Source organism: Kluyveromyces marxianus, chromosome 2, assembly GCF_001417885.1.
Source record: "Kluyveromyces marxianus DMKU3-1042 DNA, complete genome, chromosome 2".
Lineage (NCBI taxonomy): Eukaryota > Fungi > Ascomycota > Saccharomycetes > Saccharomycetales > Saccharomycetaceae > Kluyveromyces > Kluyveromyces marxianus.
This window is the reverse complement of record NC_036026.1, coordinates 713361-733018: the sequence shown is the minus strand read 5'-3', so window position 1 is coordinate 733018 and position 19658 is coordinate 713361. Positions and strand designations below refer to the sequence as shown.

Here is a 19658-nt window from a genome sequence, read left to right as displayed (position 1 = left end):
TTTTTGTCTGTCCACGTGACATGTATTACTACCACTCTTCATTTCCTCTTTGTTAAACCTTTAAGCTGGCACATAAGCTGCCATTATTACATACAGGTATGTGTGTGATGACATATACACACACAGCACTGTGACGGGTGAAGGTAACAACAATAGGACAACACCCCCAGCATGAGTCTCATACACGAAGATACCTCCAAGTACGAATTCAAGTTCGAGCCGTTTCTACGGAAGGAATACTCGTTCTCGCTCGACCCCGATAGACCGGTATGCCAGTTCTACAACTCCCGAGAGGGCATCAAGTCGTGCCCGAACGGCGCCCTCTGTCCGCACAAACACGTCCTGCCCATTTTCCAGAACAAAATCGTGTGCAAGCACTGGCTCAGGGGCCTCTGCAAGAAGAACGACCAGTGCGAGTACTTGCACGAGTACAATTTGCGGAAGATGCCCGAGTGCGTCTTCTTCACAAAGAACGGCTACTGCACGCAATCGCCCGAGTGCCAGTACCTCCACGTCGACCACAAGTCCCAGGTGGAGGAGTGCCAGGACTACAACATGGGTTTCTGTCCGCTGGGCCCGCAGTGCACCAAGAAACACATCAAGAAGGTCTACTGTCCTCGATACATGGTAGGGTTCTGCCCTCTGGGCGCGGACTGCGACTGGTCGCACCCCAAGTTCACGGTGCCGTCCGAGCATAGCAAGTTGCGCATCAAGAAGGACGAGCACATCAACACCCGGAAGCTCGACGAGGAGCGCGAGAGACGTTTGAACGCCATCATCAACGGAGACGTGACCGTCATGTGATTGTCACGTGAAACTCACATGACACAAATGTGACCCGGCCCCCCCCCCCCCATCGTTCCCTGGGAGCAAGCAAAGAATCAGAAACAGCGAAACAGAGAAATACGTCAGAACCGAGACAAGCCCCGACAGCAAAGCAAAGCAAAGCAAAAAAAAAAGGGCAGGACAGGACAGGACAAGACATAATATGCGAAACAGCACAGAAACACGACAGGCAATACCCCTGGGACGAGGAGAACGGCCCAAGCCTGTCCCAGGCATGTCCCAGGCATGTCCCTGCTGCCACTAGATACGCTAGATAACGTACTTCTTGTCTTGTCTTGGCTTGGCTTTGGACCCAGAATGGTCTGAATTGAATGGGAATGGGTTTAGTTAGACATACGATATAGAATATCAGGACCAACCGGAGGGGCGCGCGCTCGCGCGCGCCTTCTGCGGGATGTTCTGGGCACCCTGGGGCTTGTCCCCAAAATGGAAAAATGAAATTTTCGACGAAAACAACGAAGCCCAGAAAAAAAAGGGAAAAGGGAAAATTGGAAGAAGCAAGCATTTTTCGAAAGCAACTCCCAACCACTTTACGGCATGCCCGTTGCATATGGAAGTGTGTGTGTGTATGTATTGGTGCATGAAATGTGTGTGTATATATATAGATAGGTATAGAGTTGTTAAGGGTACTTTTAGCATTATAAGTAAAGTAAACTAAACTGACTCTGTTTTGTTGGAAGGTTCTTTCTTTGGATTTTAGATTAGAGCTTGAAGCAAAGAAGAAGGAAAGTAGATATAATAATCATAATCATCATCATCAAAGAGAAGTTTTTGGAAGATGCACAGAACATATTCTTTAAGGTCTACCAGGGCACCAACCGCCTCAGACTTGCAGAATCCTCCACCACCACCATCTAGTACCAAGAGCAGATTTTTCGGTAAGGGTGGGTTGGCTTACAGCTTTAGAAGAAACGCAGCAGGTGCTTTTGGGCCAGAGTTGTCGCGTAAGTTGTCGCAGCTTGTGAAGATTGAGAAGAACGTGCTTCGTTCTATCGAGTTGGCTGCCAATGAGCGTAGAGACGCGGCCAAGCAGCTTTCGTTGTGGGGTTTGGAGAATGATGACGATGTTTCGGATATCACCGACAAGTTGGGTGTTTTGATTTACGAAATGTCCGAGTTGGACGACCAGTTCATCGACCGTTACGACCAGTACAGATTGACCTTGAAGTCTATCAGAGACATTGAGGGGTCTGTCCAGCCATCCCGTGACAGAAAGGCCAAGATTGCCGACAAGATTGCGTACTTGAAATACAAGGACCCTCAATCGCCAAAGATTGAGGTTTTGGAGCAAGAGATGGTCCGTGCCGAGGCTGAATCGCTTGTTGCCGAGGCCCAGTTGTCCAATATCACCAGATCTAAGTTGAGAGCCGCTTTCAACTACCAGTTCGACTCCATCATCGAACACTCCGAAAAACTGGCCTTGATTGCTGGTTACGGTAAGGCATTGTTGGAATTGTTGGACGATTCTCCTGTTACCCCAGGTGAAACTAGACCAGCCTACGATGGTTACGAAGCTTCCAAGCAGATTATTATCGACGCTGAGAACGCTTTGAACCAATGGACCTTGGACTCTGCTGCCGTTAAGCCTTCGTTGTCCATCAGAAACTTCGACGATGCTTACCTGGACGAAGAAGAACAATGGGACGAGGAACAACCACAACACGAGGAAGAGGAGGAAGAACACCACCAACAAGTTGCTGCTTGAGCGGAGTGATAATGAAATAAAGAAGATTTAATAAATGTAATATATGGCGGAGAATAAAAGCGAGAGATTATTGTTATTACAATAAAAATTATAATAATAAGAATAATAATAATCATAACCATAATCATAATCATAATCATAATAAAATTACCAGTCCTGCAATATCGGTGAAGAACTTTGTCATTGAATAAGAGTGCTGTGAAATTTGATTTGTTTCTCCTTTTTTTTCTTCCGTTCTTTTTTTTTTTTTGTATCATTCATCATCTTATCCCTTTTCTATTCCATTCACTATCCTCTCTTTTCGTATTGAATATTACCATTTGGTCAGTATTCTCCTCCCCCGGTTTCTTCCTCAGCCAGCGCCCACTTCGACCTATTTCAACGGTAGTAGCGTGCCAACAATGAATTGAGGATTTCTTCTTTCTGACCTTACAAAATGGCCCTTCCGACTCCATTCTTTGAAAAGATGGGACATAAAGGCATGTTTTTAAGAAACTTTGAAAATAAACAGCAAAAACCTATTCGTAATTTTGGTGGGAAGAATTGATAACTTTTTAACAAAAAACCCTTTTTAACATTTTAATTTACCTATCCCCTCGTCCCACTCATTATTGATTTTCCTTATGTAGTTCTACGTATAAGCTAACTCGGCGTAATTCTTTAAAAATAAAAACACACACTGTTATACTGTACTCACTAGACCCTTTTTTTTTTTATTTGTCTGTTTTCTATTTGGTAGTCACCTACATACAACCTCTGGGCAGTTTAGTTAGTTTTGCCCTTTCTTGAGCATTTCCATATAGAAAAATAAATTCGAGATTTCTATGTAATGTGTGAATTTCTACATGTAAATAATATACCGTACTACAGTGAAAACCAAGAAGTAGTTTGAAGATAGGCTCTGACACACTGCAAAAGCTGGGCACGCTCATAACAACAGTGAGGGACTTTCACAATGGATCTCGATGAGCTTCACTTGGACTCAAAACTGTCTAAGTTCGAGAATTTAATAGGCAAACTCTCAACAAAATCTCAATTGCCAAAACTGTTACACCTGATAGAAAGTGACTATAACCAAACTAATTTGGCATTGAACAACTATATCAAGACTTCTAACAGTAATATAAATAGGTCGGTTAGATCTTTGGAATTGGAGAAAACCAATTTAACTTCAACATTATCTGTTTTCCATGAAGCCCTTGAATCGTTATCTAATTCCAACGTCCAAGCCACCTCTATATCAACACGGTTGAATGCTATAAAGACTGAGTATGCTCATATAAATCAATTGGCAGATTTCGTCGATTCTGTCAAACTCTTGAAGAATAACCTTCAAATAATCAACGATGTATTAAATTCTAAAGAGCATAATTATCCGATGATTGCGCAGTGCATATATGAGATTGATCAGTTACCAGAATCGTTACTAAACTCTAAGTTTGTGCAGCGATGTGTTCCTACCAGTGAATTGCCGGATCCTCCGGCTCAATTGGTGAAAAAATGGAAGTCCCAACTATCTGAAGTTTTCACAGAACGATTCACTAGAGCTTCGCAAGAGCAGGATGTGAACACACTAACCGAATGTTTCAAACTATTCCCTAAGATCGGAGCCTCGGATCTGGGAATAGACTTATATTCAAAATATATATGTGACATTATTGCTCAACAATCGAGATCACTAATGACACATACTTCTGACGATCCGTTATTCTATTCCAAGTCAACCTTGCATCTTTTCAAAATCGTATCGACTATGATTAATGATCATTCAAAAATTATATTACAAAATTATTCTACCGCGTACATGCTCGAGACTATGCAGAAAGTTCAACTAGAAACTGATTTGCAAGCATGTTTAATATGGGATACTTTCTTCGATTCAGTTTCTTTACCCAAAATCCGTTCTTCTCTATCAGACTATACCGATATGAAACGTTTGCAAGCGATAGTCTTGCAGATTTCCAATTTCTTGCAAAACTGGTCTATGTACTGCCAATTTTTTTCCATGAAATGGCTTGAATGGAGTAAGGAGCCGGTTAATCCACTACAGATTGTACCCTGTTTAACAAATGGAAAATTTAACTCTAAACTACAAGAGAATATAGACACTTTCCATTCGATGGCTCTTCATTACACAACGTACTGCTTCAAGAGCTCTTTAAAAACTTCGCAGTTAGGTAATTTGAACGAATCATTGCATGAAGAACAATCAAGAACCTCTAATGGTGATGAACAACAAGTCATTTCGCCCGTATTGGAAGATCTTGCCATTCTAGTAAAGTCGTACTTGGTGTGGACCCTCAACACAGGCCAAACAGCGCTTGTCACAAAATCGCTTGACTCTATATCACAGATGATCCAAAACGAATACCTAATCAGTTTCTTACAGTCTAGGTTGACAAAATTGATCCCAAGGTTAATCCCATCATTGCGACTACAAAAGTACATATCAGACACTGAAAATGCAGCACAGAACCAACACCATACAAATAGCATTGGTGTGACAGCAGCACAAAAAAAATTCACCTCCCAGTTTGCAGCATTCAACTTGAAGGAAACAGATATGGAATCAGTCCTCAACTTACACCATTACATCATATACGTGAACACGATATCAACCAACGAATCTATCTTTACAGATTTGTTAGAAAATGAAATCATTAAGATTAACCCACATTTCTTAATTGACAACTTTAAATTCAACAATGAGCACGAGATTGTTAAGTCCAAACTCCTCTCGGTCCTGAAATACCTTCTCGACAACAACAAGAAGCTTTGGAACTGGTCTCTCATGATGTTATATCAAAACGTCCTCCAAGAGAATCTCCAGCGTTTGATATCTGTACTCTTCCAAAAGAACACCGAATTCGTATCCACACTACAGGATTTTGAGGATTTCGAAAAGTTGCACACTTTTGTGCAGGAATGGAACAAAATTATAATACCCTACAAACAAGTCCTCTCTGCTGCATCCTTCAACGAATTGTTGACTGCAATTGTTAAGGACTTGTGCCCTATGATAGAAACGAAATTCCGTTCGTTGCAATTCAATGAATTGGGATCAATTAAAATCGAAAAACAACTCTCCGTTATCATCAAAACTATATGCATGGACAACTACCAATTGCGTGAACGGTTCAAGAAACTGACACAGATGTGTCTATTGTTGGGCTTCGAAGACGATCAATTCGATCCAACAACGGAAGACTTAAAAGAAGATGTACTAAACTCGTTGAACTGGCTGCTTACAGTCTCTGAGCGTATATCAGTAAGGCAGCAACGCATTGATAAACGATGATCGTGGTTATCCCCGTCCCTTTCAAGCTGCTTCCCATGTATGTATGTATACGTAAATGTGTGTAAAGTACAATTATCATGTTTTACGATCTGGAATCACATTCTTTCTTTTTTAATATTAGGCCATCAGACTGAAGTAAGAAGAAATGAAGATTGAAAAGCCAATGTTTACCATAATGACTAGGTTAGGTCATCGAGGGTGTATTTGAAGCATAAACAAGGCGAGTACCGCGATGGATACGGAACGTAGCAGTGTAGGAATAAGTCCTGCAGCAGCTAACGTGCCGTTGGAGGGGTCAAAGCACGAAGCGGATATGACAGGATCTATTTTGCGAGAAGAAGAATTAAAACTAGAGCAAATACCGGACAATTTGGACCACCCTGACTTCTCGAAGCTTCTTGAGCTAGATGAGAAGAACGATGATGATCTGTTTCACGGAATTGATATATTAGATCAACACATGAAGAGTGACCAAGAAAAGGAAGACACAGAGTTACATGCGGAAGTGCCGATACGAGAGGAAAGGAAACACGACTCAGAGAAGGCATCGTCTGTTGAAGTTCCGCAAGCGGCACGAAAAGACAATGTACTGAGGGAAGATGTGAACCTCGAGGTGCCACAGTCACCTAAATCATCATCTGTTGGTGTGGAGGAGAAAAATCCGGTGAAGGATGTACAGCCAGCTCAACCGGTGCAACAGGTAGTACCAATGCCACCAGTAGAACCAGTGCAGCCGATACAACCTGTAATAAAACACGATGAAAATTCACCTGCAGCTATAATTCAAGAACGTTTAGCCTACAATGCAAGAAGGAATAACTCTCTAACGCCGATGATGTTTCCAATTAAGCAGTTGAACGAGTTAAAATTAGAACAGAAACAGATCAAACCTTTGGAAGCTGGAAGTAAAGATGGGCTACAGGAGGATCCTATTAAGGGAAAGGGACCAGATCACAAAGAAGGTTCTGCAGCGGATACACAACCTCTCTCACAGTTACCAGGTGGATCAGTCTCTCTTACTGGCGAAGCAGCCGCGGACAATAAATCGTTAGAAGAACAATCAAAAATATCTGCTTATGCTAGACTAGACTTCCATGACTTCACATTTTACGTCCAAACATTACAAGTAATAATCGGTAGACGGTCAGAAAATGATTACTCCCATAAGGTTGATGTCAACTTGGGACCCTCGAAGTCTATATCAAGAAGACATGCTCAAATTTTTTACAATTTTGGAACAGGACGATTCGAATTATCTATCATGGGTAAAAATGGTGCGTTTGTTGATGACAACTTTGTGGAAAGAGGTAGTACCGTACCGTTGAAGAATAAAACTAAAATTCAGATTGGGCAAATACCGTTCCAGTTCGTTCTACCAGATCATGAAGGAAATATTACAAAAGAGACATCTACAGCTACTACTGCACCTGCGACGACAGCAGCTAAAACTAAAGGCAGCACGGGTGCAAGCCAACCTCCAAAGAAGAAAAATAAGAAGGAAAAGGAAACGAAAGAAAAGAAGGCACCAAAGCCTCAAAAGCCTCCTAAAAAGGTTTACTCTCTGCATGAAATACCACCAGAGTATAGAACAAAGCCAACCTGCTCTTATTCGAATTTAATTACTTCCTGTCTACGGAAATATTCCACTGAGAAAGGAATGTCACTTTCAGAGATCTATGCTGGAATACGTGAACTTTTCCCATACTACAAATACTGTCCCGATGGATGGCAAAGTTCAGTGAGACATAATCTCTCTCTCAATAAGTCTTTCTGTAAGGTCTCAAAGGAAGGTAAAGGTTGGCTATGGGGTCTTGATGAAGAGTACATAGCTGAAAGAGAAAGACAAAAGAAGAAACAGGCTGAAGCACAGGCAGCTAAAGCCAGGCTAGCTGAGTTGAAGCAACAGCAGCAACAGCAGCAAAGAATTAAAAAGCAACAGCAGCAACAGCAGCAAGCATCAGCTGCAAAGCAACCAAATATGGCACAGACGTTAGCGGCTAACAGATCTGATAGAAAACCAAACGGCATGGACGATAATCAAAGAACGATGAAGTATTTACAAGAGCAGTTGATGATTATAACAAAGGATCGTAAAGGTTTAGATAAAACCGTTATGGCTCAAATATTAACACAGGCCTTGGCAATGACCATAAATCAAGTGACACAGGCTGCCAAACAGAAGGGAATTACTGGTAATCCATTGACTGCTTTAATTGACAAAAACCCACAGCACCTGAATCTCATTCTTGCAGCAGCTGTTAATGCCGCTACTGTAAAAGTTACTAAAGGGAAGGTATCACAACTTGTAAATATGTCTTCACCAGCGGTAAAAGGCTCTCAACAACCAATAAAGAAAGAGGTTCCTGTAAAGAAAACAGTAACGCCAAAACCTCCTACTCCAAGTGTGGTTAATCCTTCGAGCTCAAGCTCACTAAACAAAAACCAATCGTTTGATCCAACATCCTTGTCAAAGTTTTTCCAACCTAAACAACAAGGTTCAAGGCCCGTTTCTAGTACAGGGAAGACAGTTTCACCCCCACCGATCTCAATGGCTGCCAAATCAAACGCTAGTGGTAACGGTAGTTCGGCAATATCTGTTAGTCCACAACCTTCTACAATATTACCTAAGAAACGTGCTGCTAGTGATACTGAGTCAAGTGATTCTGACGATAGCAACAGTAGTGATTCTGGTGATCAAAACGGGAATGGTGATTCTGGTGCCGAATCTTCGGACGACTCTTCTTCCTCTGGCGATAGTGACAGTGGTTCCGGATCTGATTCAGATTCTGATGGTAGCGACTCAGATTCAAACTCAGATGATAGTGATGATAATGAAGATGCTAACAGCGATTAAATGGATAATGGAAAATTGTTTCCTATAAAAACACATGACAAATAAGAATATTAACCACAAGCCATGCAGTTTAAATATTGATTTAGTTTATGGTATGCAGCGTTCAGTTCGATAGTATTATATGTAGTACCTTTAAACAAATTGTAACAATATAAACCCCTAGCATGATAGGTTTTGCTTTCGGCAAGGTAAGCTCCTTCCTAGTTAGAATAACAAACTAACTAGCACTGATATTGTGCGCTGACCGTCTACTGGATGGAAATACTTTTGAGTACTTAAGTTTACAAAATGAAATATAACCTAATCACTTCTTAAGTTAACCTACGACATTATTAAATGATTGCTCCTTCTCTTTTATCTCCCAAAATAGTGTATCCACGTTATGGTTGCCATGATAGACCCAGCCATCTTCTGTAACGTGATATAGATTTACCGAACCACCGGAGTATGCATCACGATGAGCGGCTGCTAGAATAGAACGTTTTCCTAGATATAGTGCATCCTCCACCGTTAGATCCCACTTGTAGTTTGCGTCTAGCACACCGTACGCGAAAGTTTGACCAGAACCCACACAGAACAAATCGCCTTGTAGTCTTGTTCCATCTGAATCAACGTAATAGATAGTTGGACCTTCTTTTTTCGTATAACCACAGATCATTGTACCCATGGACAAACCAGCACCTTTGTACTCGTAAACCAAATTGCTTAAAATCTTGGATGCTGCCGCAACAGAAATCCTTTCCTTTTCTCTTAGTTCGTGCAAACGGCACTGAGACCCTAACCATGTCTCCCAAAACTGACAGTCTGCGGCACCACCAGCCATTGTTCCGAGCAAAAATGGATTGATTTCAATCACTTTCTTCACGGTTTGTGATGCAATCCACTGTCCAGCGGTGGCACGGGAATCTACTGCCACAATGATCCCTCCTTGGAAACGGAAAGCCAATGTCGTAGTACCATGCGCAATCTTAATCTTACAATCTGGGTTTTTAGAATCATCCGTATGCGCCCTCAAAAACTCCTGAGGCGTGCTAATAGGAGGCATAGATAGACTAGGTGCCAATTGCTTGAATTGAGAGTCTCCCAGCACAAAATTCTCCTTCAAGGTCTGTTCATCGTTAAGTTCAGCGAAAACACTAGAACTGCTGAACTGGTCTGCTATAGCTTGCATTATGATTTATTTTCCTTTGCTGCTTAATCTTTCAGTAGCCAAATAGAGTTCTTCCACGTAGTTGTGATAAATATCTATCCACCTGAAATCCAATTTCTAGCTGTCTCTCTTCTTCCTTTTCCCTAGGTTTGCCACTCATATTGTAATTGGGGTTGATTATTATAATAACGTTTACCATGCGAAATTCTTAAAACTATCAAAGGAGGATGAGGGAAAGATATGTGCACGTGATATGCAATCTTTTTTTTTTAAAAAATAATTTTGCTTTCCTGGACTGTTTCGGATTTTGCATCCGTGCATTTTGTAGTTTTTTTTAAATGAATTGGTGTGTGGGTTGTATGGTCACATGATCAAATGTTTTTGAATAAATTCCATATAAGGAAATATAACAACATATTTTATGATTTTCAGCACAATAATAAGAAAAAGAAACGTCGATGTAGGAGTCGCAGAGAAGCTCTTACAGCTAAAGAACTCCCGCGCGAGATGAGCAGTGGTCACGAGGCACGACTCCGCTGAATTGGTTTGCAGGCTCGTTGATAGTGATATGTGTGAAAAATTTCGATGAACCCAACCTGTTACTCTCACGGTTTGTACTCTGGGCCATTCCCATTGCGCATCATCCATAGTGAAGAAAAAAAAACCTTTGATGGTTTTTCAAGAACTTCAACATACAAGTTATTATAGGCATTAGATAGTAGATATAGTTATAGTTGCTGTTTGATTCAGTTCAAAGTCCTCCGTACGTCAACTCGCAAACCAAAGCCCAAGATGTCTTCCAAAGCTCAAAACCCTATGCGTGAATTGAAGATCGAGAAATTGGTCTTGAACATTTCTGTTGGTGAATCTGGTGACAGATTGACCAGAGCTTCCAAGGTCTTGGAACAATTGTCTGGTCAAACTCCAGTCCACTCCAAGGCTAGATACACTGTCAGAACTTTCGGTATCAGAAGAAACGAAAAGATTGCTGTCCACGTCACTGTCCGTGGTCCAAAGGCTGAAGAAATCTTGGAAAGAGGTTTGAAGGTCAAGGAATACCAATTGAGAAACAGAAACTTCTCTGCTACCGGTAACTTCGGTTTCGGTATCCAAGAACACATCGATTTGGGTATCAAGTACGACCCAGGTATCGGTATTTACGGTATGGACTTCTACGTCGTCATGGGTAGACCAGGTGCTAGAGTTACCAGAAGAAAGAGATGTCAATCTAAGATTGGTAACTCCCACAAGACCTCCAAGGAAGACACCATTGCTTGGTTCAAGCAAAGATACGATGCTGAAGTTTTGGACAAATAAGCTTTCGAAACCACTTCTGTCTCGTTTTCTTATGCACTCTACTAATCACAACTGGTAATATATTTGTATAAAAGTATATGTACGTAAAAAAATTGTATGTGTACTGAATATCAAGGATATGTTATAGTATCGTTATAGCGTACTTTTTAGATTCTCATTCAACGTCTCCCGCCAGCGGTCGTGCAACAAATCCAGTTGTTGTTGTTGAGATGCCTCCATGGCAGCTCTGTGTTGTTCAAGCTGTCTGAGTTGCTGTTCCTGAGTAGTAACAGCATTCTCAGCCTGTAGCACGCCTGTTCGAAGAAACTCGTTCCTTAATGCAAGTTGTTTAGGTAAAGTTTTTGATATTAGTCTCTCTAGCGCAAGTTCCTGGTGCTTAAGGTATGCATATTCAATCTCCGGAGATGGCTTCTGCTTCTGCGTCCAAACCTTTTCCCTCCATGCATCGGCCTCCCCGGCCAGTTCTTCGTATATATTGTACGGCTCAAGTAGTGATTCCCTTAGTTTAGGTGATTTCGATATTATTTTATTGACCTCTGGGTGTATAGTGTCTTCAGATCCGTACCCTTTAGATGTTTCTGTGATGATCTTCTGCAAATATTCATCGTATGACAACTCTTCGTCTTTCATCCTCCCTTTTGATATGGAAAAACGATTTAATTGTAACAAAATTCGGTGTATTGACGCTTGTTTCCGCTAGCAGCAATAGTAGCGTTTTCCGGTATTTCTTTACTGCCGCAGGATTCAGATTTGATGACAATGTAAATTAAAAGCACATACCAAATAATTGAATACTATTTCATTGTATGTCATTGTATACGATGTTGATGTTTTTTCTATTCACTGAAAAATTTCAGATTTTTCAATATTGAATAGCTATGGAAGAACTGATTATTTAACGCTATAGTACAATTCGGAAACCTGAGGCTGCATACTTTTGTCTAACTGTCAGTTTAACTGTGGTGGGATTCAGAAAACTAAAGAATCGCATAGATGTACTCCAGAGTTTTCACACGTTCAGTATCATCTGGCGTTGAATCGCGCCAAATCTTTGATGATTTCTTGCGCTTTGTCAAAACTCCAAAGAACTTGAGACCATTTATCTACCGTAAGAAGAATGCAAACAAATTACTAGCCATGGACTTGATTGATCCAGAAACTAAGCGTCCAATTCAGCCAAGAGAGCCTGTTCATGTTCCAGGTGCTTCAGTATACAATGATATTATCTTCAATACATCATCAGCACAAGAATTAGAGTCATTCATGCGGGAATGGAGGAATATTACACCTAGAAGAAAGGAATTTTGGGGCTATTTCAACTCGACTCATCTACAAAATGCTCTCTTAGCATCTACATTCAGATTTGATTCTCTACGCTCCACCCTAAATCTTCTATATCAATTACAGCCATTTTTTGTGAAATCCAAGCAGATGGACGCTTTCGATGTTGATGTGTGGTTTAACAGCGTGTTAATGTGTCAATTGCATAGAAATGAGTTCAAAAATGTAAAGGATTCGAGTATGGTGGCAAGCGGCTTGAAGAAGTTATCATCTACCGTAACTAAAAAAGAAGATACTACCGGGTTGGCCAAAGAACTGATCGGAGCACTAGCACATCAACAAGGCGCCACTGTGGAGAAGCTACCAAGATTTTGCAAGACATCAGAGGTTATTCTTCAATCCATTGACGTACAACAAGCCAGCGCAAGTCAACTGAACGTGTATCTAGCCAAGAACAGATCAAATTACTTGTTAAGCAGAACTATTCTACGTTACGGATCATCTTCGCCAGTTGAAGTAAGCAAATTTGTAGAAAACTACCAATTAGCATTGAAGCAGGCAGATAAGACTGACCCTTATGATAGATATCTTTCCTTTTATGAGAAATGCAAGAATGAGAAAGAGTCCGAACCTCAAGAGGAAGAACAACCTAAGGAAGAAGACAAATAACTTTGAAAAAGTAATGTCTTTTACTCATTATAAAAATTCATGTATATAAAAAAAATATAATAATTGATGTAAATGTCAACTTAAGTTCATGCCATGATGAGCTCAAAGATTGTATATGCAGACTTCTTTCTGAATTTTAGTCTCCGCTGCCAATCCCATCTCTGAACTCTCAAAAAAAAAAATCACCCTTCACGATTTTTTTTTTTTAATTTCATTGAAAGTAATTGAATGTATCATCAATGCTGATGGCATGGGTCAAATCTATATCATATTCGATATTGATATTACATTTCAGTTTCTAACCGAAAGCACGTATCCTAGAGCAAATAAAAACACCAACGGCCATGTCAGAAGGTGCTGTGGAGTCAAAGGAGCCAAAAGAGCCAGTTAAGGTTGAAACAAATGCAGAAAAGGCCGTAAATCAGAAGACCACCGTAAGCTCAACTTCAGGTAAGGCTTTGACCAACAAAGAATTGAAGGAGCTAAAGAAAAAGGAAAAGGCTGCCAAGCGGGCTGCAAATAAGCAATCCATTGGTATTTCTCTTGAAAAGCAGCAACAACAGGCTGCAGCCAAACGTGAAAAGAAGCAACAACAAAGAGAACTGTTAGCTGCTAAGAAGAATAAGTCAGTTGAAGTCGTAAAGCACAATGACAAAAAGTCCACTCTATTCGGCCATCTAGAGACAACTGAAGAAAGAAGAACTTCGTTACTAGCACTTTTGAGTGTTATCACTTCTCTTGGCGCTTCAAAGATTACAGCCATGGGTTTGGTATTGCCAATGTTATCTACTACTTTAGCAGCAGCATCATCTCAACCAACCTCAGGATCACAATTGAGTGCTGGTCTATCTGGTAGTAACACAAACTTGCAATCTTTGGCACATAGTGAAGATTATGAAGCTCAACAAATGCTAAACTCTTTGTCATTGGACGAGTCATCGACCCTTGTACCAGGAACTTCTTCCATTATACCAAATACAATAGCGTCCCAATTTACCAGTCAACAGTCACTTGCATCTGTGAAGGAATTGATTGCTAACCGTGATATGCTTCACCCTGCAATAAGTTCTTTGACTTTAGATTATGCTCTATACAAAATTATAGGGTCTATTCCTCGTTGTATCGCTATGATGGAAGCTTTCGAAGCAGTTATTAAGGATTATAAGACGCCGGAAGGGACTACACTCTCACGTAATTTGACCAGTTATTTATCTCACCAGATAGACTTTTTAAAGAAGTCGAGACCTTTGAGTGTGACCATGGGTAATGCCATCAGATGGTTAAAGCAAGAGATATCTTTGATTGATCCTTCCACATCGGACTCTAAAGCAAAGGAAGAATTATGTGACAAGATTGCTCTATTTGCACGTGAAAAGGTAGAACTGGCTGATCAATTAATTATTGAAACTGCCTCGCAACACATTGAAGAGGGTAGTACAATTTTAACCTACGGTTGTTCTAAAGTTTTAACCGATTTATTCTTACATAACGCTATCAACCTCGGTAAAAAGTTCCAAATTGTGATTGTTGACAGCAGGCCATTATTCGAGGGTCGTAAGATGGCGGAGTCTTTAAAGAATCACGGATTAGATGTTTTGTACGTTCCTATTACAGCTTTAGGGACTGTGTTCAATATGGATATCAAATACGTTTTCCTTGGTGCACATTCCATCTTATCTAATGGGTTCTTATACTCTAGAGTTGGAACTGCTCAGATCGCCATGCTAGCTAACAGAAGAAATATCCCAGTTCTTGTTTGTTGCGAGTCCTTAAAATTCTCTCAAAGAGTGCAGCTTGATAGTGTCACTTCTAATGAACTCGCTGATCCAAACGACTTGGTCATTATTGATTCTGCTAATCCTGTACAGAGACATAGTAACCAGGGATTCTTATTGCAACAATTTATCAAAGAGCGTGAATCAGTTCAAAAGGAGGTAGAAAATAACACAAAGCAAAAGAATAAATCAGGAAGTGGTTCGGCTAACACAGAATCTGTTGACGATACAAAGAGCAATAAGCATAAGCCGATACTAGCTGACTGGGAAAAACAACCAAACTTAAACATCTTCAATATCATGTACGACCTTACACCACCAGACTATATCAAGAAGATCATTACTGAGTTCGGTTCCTTACCTCCATCATCTGTGCCAGTTGTTCTTAGAGAATATAAAGGTTCTGCCTAATGAAAACCCAACAAACCCATCGCATAGTAAACATATAATATAGAGTATAATTGTTATAGATTCAGGCTTAACGTTATTCCTTTCGAAATCAATTTTTTTATTATAGTATCTATTTACCTTATAGCGCGAATGACACATTGTTATTTACAAGTGAGGAGGGTAGTGAGCTTTTCCAGAAGCGAGAATATATACGCTTATAACTTTTAGATTAAACTCTGTGTCTTACAGAAGGGTCGACATGTAATGGAGACCATATACCTCTGACACTGTCATTCATAGTTTCCACATTATCATTCTTAGTCCTATGACGTAGTTGTTCGCCTGAAGAGTCTCTGATAAGCTTTAACTTATTCTCAACGTTGTCGATATTGAGGTTTTTCACACAGATAGCTTTCTCACGACCATTAATATAGTCACCTTTGATAACCGGGTGTCCAGACTTTCTAACTATTTCAAACTGTATTTGAGGGTACTTCTCCGCCCATTGTATCATTCTTTTAGAAGTTAGGAAGTCCCTTAGGCCCTGCGATGACCCACCCCAGTTGCAGTATTGAAGAGTGATCTTTTTACAAGGTAGAATAAACGCACCTACACCATTTCTTGCAATGGAAGTTTGCTTCAAAACTTTAACAACCATCTTTTGCTTTAATTCTTAGTGTTGTTTATTACTGAGTGAGGTGAGTTATAACACTAGCAATACACTTATTTATCAACGAGCCATCTATAGTTGTAGTTTGTTCCATTTGGATTAACCAACCTCATTTTTCATCGATATTTTTTTTTGAAGAAAAATGTTGATATCCATGTTTGGTCACGTGATACTTATATTCTTGGCCTTTCATATTATCTTAGCATAAATGAAGTGCTAAGACGTTAAAAAAAGAAGGATATATTCCTGGTAAAGTAAACCAGTAAAATTTACAGCCTTTCTAAAAAATCTTTAAAGAGCGCTAAACCCAAATTCAGTTGAACTTTTAAGGAGGCACAGAGGTAAATTCTTTCCTATGGCAAGAGAATGTATATCTTTACTTTTTCTTTATTAGTTAAGCCTCGTAAACCTGACATCATATAATAATGTGTGTTATGTAAACGTTCAAGGCAAAATGTATATGCAAATGCAAGACACTTTTCTCCATTGTTTCTGTAGTATGAGGTAGAAAATGAATCCATTAAACGATCACCCCCACTCTTTGGACTAAGCCCTCGTGTATGAGAGATGCGGCCTGTCTGTACTAAGTAGTATAAGTGGGCGATATAATTATTGTAACATGACATACCTGAGCATATGAACACTTAGAAATGAAATGTAAATCTTTCTTTTACGCGCAGGTTTCTACAGGGTTTTCTGTACTTTGAATTATTCAATTATGCATCTCCGTGCATTTTTGTCCAGTCGACCCTTAAAAATTAAAAGAAAAAAAAAAAAAGAACACCACCCTAAGTATGAGCGGTAATGTTCTGGTCCGTTTCTTAGAAATTGTTAGGGGAGCGACTAAAGCGTTTCGTGGGTAGGATGCTTTTGGCTAACAGGTTGACCAGGTGGGAATGAGTATAACAAACGATTTAACCGTAGTGTTGTTTTGTTTGCGATATATTGTGGACCTTTGATTTTTCTGTATTACCCAGCGTGTCAAAAGAGTAGGGTTCCTTATATAAGAAGGGGAGAAATGTAAGTTTTAAAACAACTCTGAACTAAATCGGTTTCGTAATTCTTCATATCTGTTCATCAAGGTGATAGATTTTTATATTCAAATTGGTCTATTTACACTATTATCTACCAATTGGAACTGCTAAAATCAACTAAAAATATTACACTCATTATACCAATTTTTGTTACTAGGTTTTTTTTCAAACTACCTGCCCAGAATTTTTTATTTCATTCATTAGTTCACACGTTTTCCAACGAAACACTTTGGAAAACTTTATTTGCTATAATTTCTAAAGAAATCCAACTTTACGTCAATCATTTTGCTTGTTCCCTAGCTGTTTTGTTCTGATTTTTTTTTGCTTTCCCCTGTCCAATAACTAGTCGGTCTTCCAAACACGGATCATAATATTGGAATAAATTTAGTCGCTCGTTATATTTCCTTTTTTCTCCACTTTAATTTGAGAAGTCTCTCCCCAGACAAGTTTTTTTTATTCTTTGATTACTTAATCATTCTGTCGCTCTTACACAAAACTTTTTTTGACACATTCCTGCAGGTAGTATAATTTAACAAAAAAGTTTAAACATGGAAGAGTATCTCGATTTATCAGATGATTTAGATTCACAACCTAATTTGGACATGGAATTAAATGCCTTTTTCAATTTCAATCATGAGCCAAATAACCGGCCGGGGCTTAACAGTGTTGATCGATATCTTGGCTTTGGCGATCAATTAGGAACGCCGTTCCAATTGGCACCCAAGATGTCGTCAGGAAGCGAACCACCTTTAGGTTCAATTTCTGACCTACTAAGTGATACGCCAATGAATAAGGATATTGATTACTCCACTACCACAGAGACCCCTACGCCGCAATTTACATATGTGGCCGAAAACTTTTTGGCAAATGACTGCTCCCTTAATGAAGAGCTAATACTACCAAATGGCATCAATAATAATGCTAATACTAATACTAATAACACTAATAACACTAATAACACTAATAACACTAATAATAACCCAAAGAATAATTTTAAACAAAAAGCCGTTCATTTCCTTGCCAAAGAAGGACATTTTGTGAGAACGAATGAGGAGTCAAGCCAGTCGTTAATGAATTTAAACAACGATATTTTTGATGGAAGAAGGGAAAGTTTCGTCTCTGATACTGTTACGCCAATAAACTCTAGAGCAAACTCCCCTAGAAATAACCCTTTGAGCTTCCACAACAAGCAACACATTGTTCAAAATAACGGTGTTGGTATTACCAATAATAGCATGCAGTCACAGCAAGCTAAACTTAATGTTGATTTTGGTTTCAACACATCCCCTGCTTTTCAGTTGAATAATGATGCTAATATGAATGACCTCTACCTGAATAATATATTCCCATTATCACCCTTGAAGAAAACCTTTAAAGAGTCACCAAAAATTAAACAAAGGAAAACTTCTTCATCTTCAATGTCGTCTAACTCTTCGCTTTCTCTGCCCTTAGAGTCTCAGTCCATGAAAGATAAGAAGTGTGTTTTTAAGCCTGCGCCCAGGAAAAAATCTGAACTCTACTTTAGACCTGAAAGAAGGTGTCCCAAATTCGAATTTGGTATACGCTCAGAGGACAATGTTGTCAATGTCAGTTTCCATGGAGGGTTTATTAGAAACACTATTATGGATTGGTATTTCCCTCCTAATAGTCCTCTTCCAACGAACTTTCAAGATGTAACTATTCGGTATGACCATCAATATTATGAGAACATTTTGAGCAGTATTGATCAACAGATCAGATTGCAGGGTGATCCAAACATCTCGACTTTCAGATCATATTGGAAATTGTTGAAGACTCAAGTGGGTCCACATATAAAGCTTGAGTTTGTACCTGAATCTTTGGATTGTGACGTAAATTTCTCTAAAACCCAGTACTATTTCAACATAGTGTCAAGAATTGTTCGTCCTAACAGTTTTGGACCCATTGAAAGTGGAGCAAGATACAGGGCTAAGATGGTAAACGACATGAAGTTAGACGATAGTACGGGAAACCCAAGATGGTGTCATTTTATTACCAGTGCAGAAATGAAAGGTATTCTAGACTTCATCTTCGACGGACTCGATTACATTGCAAATGATGACACTTTACCAAACAAGCTTGCTAAGGGTATTAAACCAAACCCTTTCAAACAACACGAGTCAAGAATAAGGTCACACATGGTCGGATATGTCTCTGGTAAAAAATGCATGAGAAATGCTACTAATATCCTTTTCGGAGAAAGGAAGGTATTTGCCGAAGAAATGTATCAACAAGTTATTGGGTATGACGACAAGAAAAGACCTTATAATACATTGAAAGAGTTCGCCGTAATGGAAGTCAAGTATATGATGGACAACATCGAAGACCTTTTTGAGAAGTTTTATTGGGTTGACCCACAGACAGTTCCCCCAGGGGGTTATAAAGTTCGCTTTTAAAAAAAGATTTAATACTAATACTAATACTAATACTAATTGATTGTTTTTTCTCGTTTTTCCGTGATCAAACCAAACTAATTTGGTTTGGTTTTCTAATATGCACTTATCTAACTAATTTTGTAGTTTTTCTTTTATTGTTTTTAGTTTAATAATTGACGTTTAATTTTTTTAATATGAAACAAACTATTGGAAAAATAACGACATCAGAAATAAATTGATGAATGTCAAATAAGAGGAACAAAATTGCAAAGGGAG

At 39.5% G+C, this 19658-nt stretch overlaps 11 protein-coding genes across 11 annotated transcripts; 8 read left to right on the top strand and 3 right to left on the bottom strand.

Annotated features, from left to right (window-relative positions):
• Positions 1–171: 171 nt before the first annotated feature.
• YTH1 (cleavage polyadenylation factor RNA-binding subunit YTH1) lies at positions 172–804 on the top strand (the record flags this gene model as incomplete). The annotated part of the gene is made up of 1 exon (XM_022817957.1): positions 172–804. The coding sequence occupies one exon, from the start codon at positions 172–174 to the stop codon at positions 802–804; it is 633 nt and encodes a 210-aa protein (XP_022674672.1).
• An 820-nt stretch (positions 805–1624) lies between these two features.
• PIL1 (lipid-binding protein PIL1) lies at positions 1625–2551 on the top strand (the record flags this gene model as incomplete). Its single annotated transcript, XM_022817956.1, has 1 exon — positions 1625–2551. The coding sequence occupies one exon, from the start codon at positions 1625–1627 to the stop codon at positions 2549–2551; it is 927 nt and encodes a 308-aa protein (XP_022674671.1).
• A 955-nt stretch (positions 2552–3506) lies between these two features.
• COG4 (Golgi transport complex subunit COG4) lies at positions 3507–5849 on the top strand (the record flags this gene model as incomplete). The annotated part of the gene is made up of 1 exon (XM_022817955.1): positions 3507–5849. The coding sequence occupies one exon, from the start codon at positions 3507–3509 to the stop codon at positions 5847–5849; it is 2343 nt and encodes a 780-aa protein (XP_022674670.1).
• A 232-nt stretch (positions 5850–6081) lies between these two features.
• On the top strand, positions 6082–8703 carry FHL1 (Fhl1p; the record flags this gene model as incomplete). The annotated part of the gene is made up of 1 exon (XM_022817954.1): positions 6082–8703. One exon carries the CDS (start codon positions 6082–6084, stop codon positions 8701–8703), a length of 2622 nt encoding a protein of 873 aa, XP_022674669.1.
• Positions 8704–9019: 316 nt separating this feature from the next.
• On the bottom strand, positions 9020–9874 carry PRE2 (proteasome core particle subunit beta 5; the record flags this gene model as incomplete). Its single annotated transcript, XM_022817953.1, has 1 exon — positions 9020–9874. One exon carries the CDS (start codon positions 9872–9874, stop codon positions 9020–9022), a length of 855 nt encoding a protein of 284 aa, XP_022674668.1.
• A 771-nt stretch (positions 9875–10645) lies between these two features.
• Positions 10646–11170, top strand: RPL11A (60S ribosomal protein uL5; the record flags this gene model as incomplete). The annotated part of the gene is made up of 1 exon (XM_022817951.1): positions 10646–11170. One exon carries the CDS (start codon positions 10646–10648, stop codon positions 11168–11170), a length of 525 nt encoding a protein of 174 aa, XP_022674667.1.
• Positions 11171–11302: 132 nt separating this feature from the next.
• Positions 11303–11800, bottom strand: SNT309 (Snt309p; the record flags this gene model as incomplete). The annotated part of the gene is made up of 1 exon (XM_022817950.1): positions 11303–11800. The coding sequence occupies one exon, from the start codon at positions 11798–11800 to the stop codon at positions 11303–11305; it is 498 nt and encodes a 165-aa protein (XP_022674666.1).
• A 363-nt stretch (positions 11801–12163) lies between these two features.
• On the top strand, positions 12164–13120 carry MRP13 (mitochondrial 37S ribosomal protein mS44 MRP13; the record flags this gene model as incomplete). The annotated part of the gene is made up of 1 exon (XM_022817949.1): positions 12164–13120. One exon carries the CDS (start codon positions 12164–12166, stop codon positions 13118–13120), a length of 957 nt encoding a protein of 318 aa, XP_022674665.1.
• A 344-nt stretch (positions 13121–13464) lies between these two features.
• On the top strand, positions 13465–15306 carry GCD2 (translation initiation factor eIF2B subunit delta; the record flags this gene model as incomplete). Its single annotated transcript, XM_022817948.1, has 1 exon — positions 13465–15306. One exon carries the CDS (start codon positions 13465–13467, stop codon positions 15304–15306), a length of 1842 nt encoding a protein of 613 aa, XP_022674664.1.
• Positions 15307–15514: 208 nt separating this feature from the next.
• Positions 15515–15943, bottom strand: MRPL51 (mitochondrial 54S ribosomal protein mL43; the record flags this gene model as incomplete). Its single annotated transcript, XM_022817947.1, has 1 exon — positions 15515–15943. One exon carries the CDS (start codon positions 15941–15943, stop codon positions 15515–15517), a length of 429 nt encoding a protein of 142 aa, XP_022674663.1.
• A 1594-nt stretch (positions 15944–17537) lies between these two features.
• Positions 17538–19403, top strand: KLMA_20334 (uncharacterized protein; the record flags this gene model as incomplete). The annotated part of the gene is made up of 1 exon (XM_022817946.1): positions 17538–19403. One exon carries the CDS (start codon positions 17538–17540, stop codon positions 19401–19403), a length of 1866 nt encoding a protein of 621 aa, XP_022674662.1.
• Positions 19404–19658: the final 255 nt, after the last annotated feature.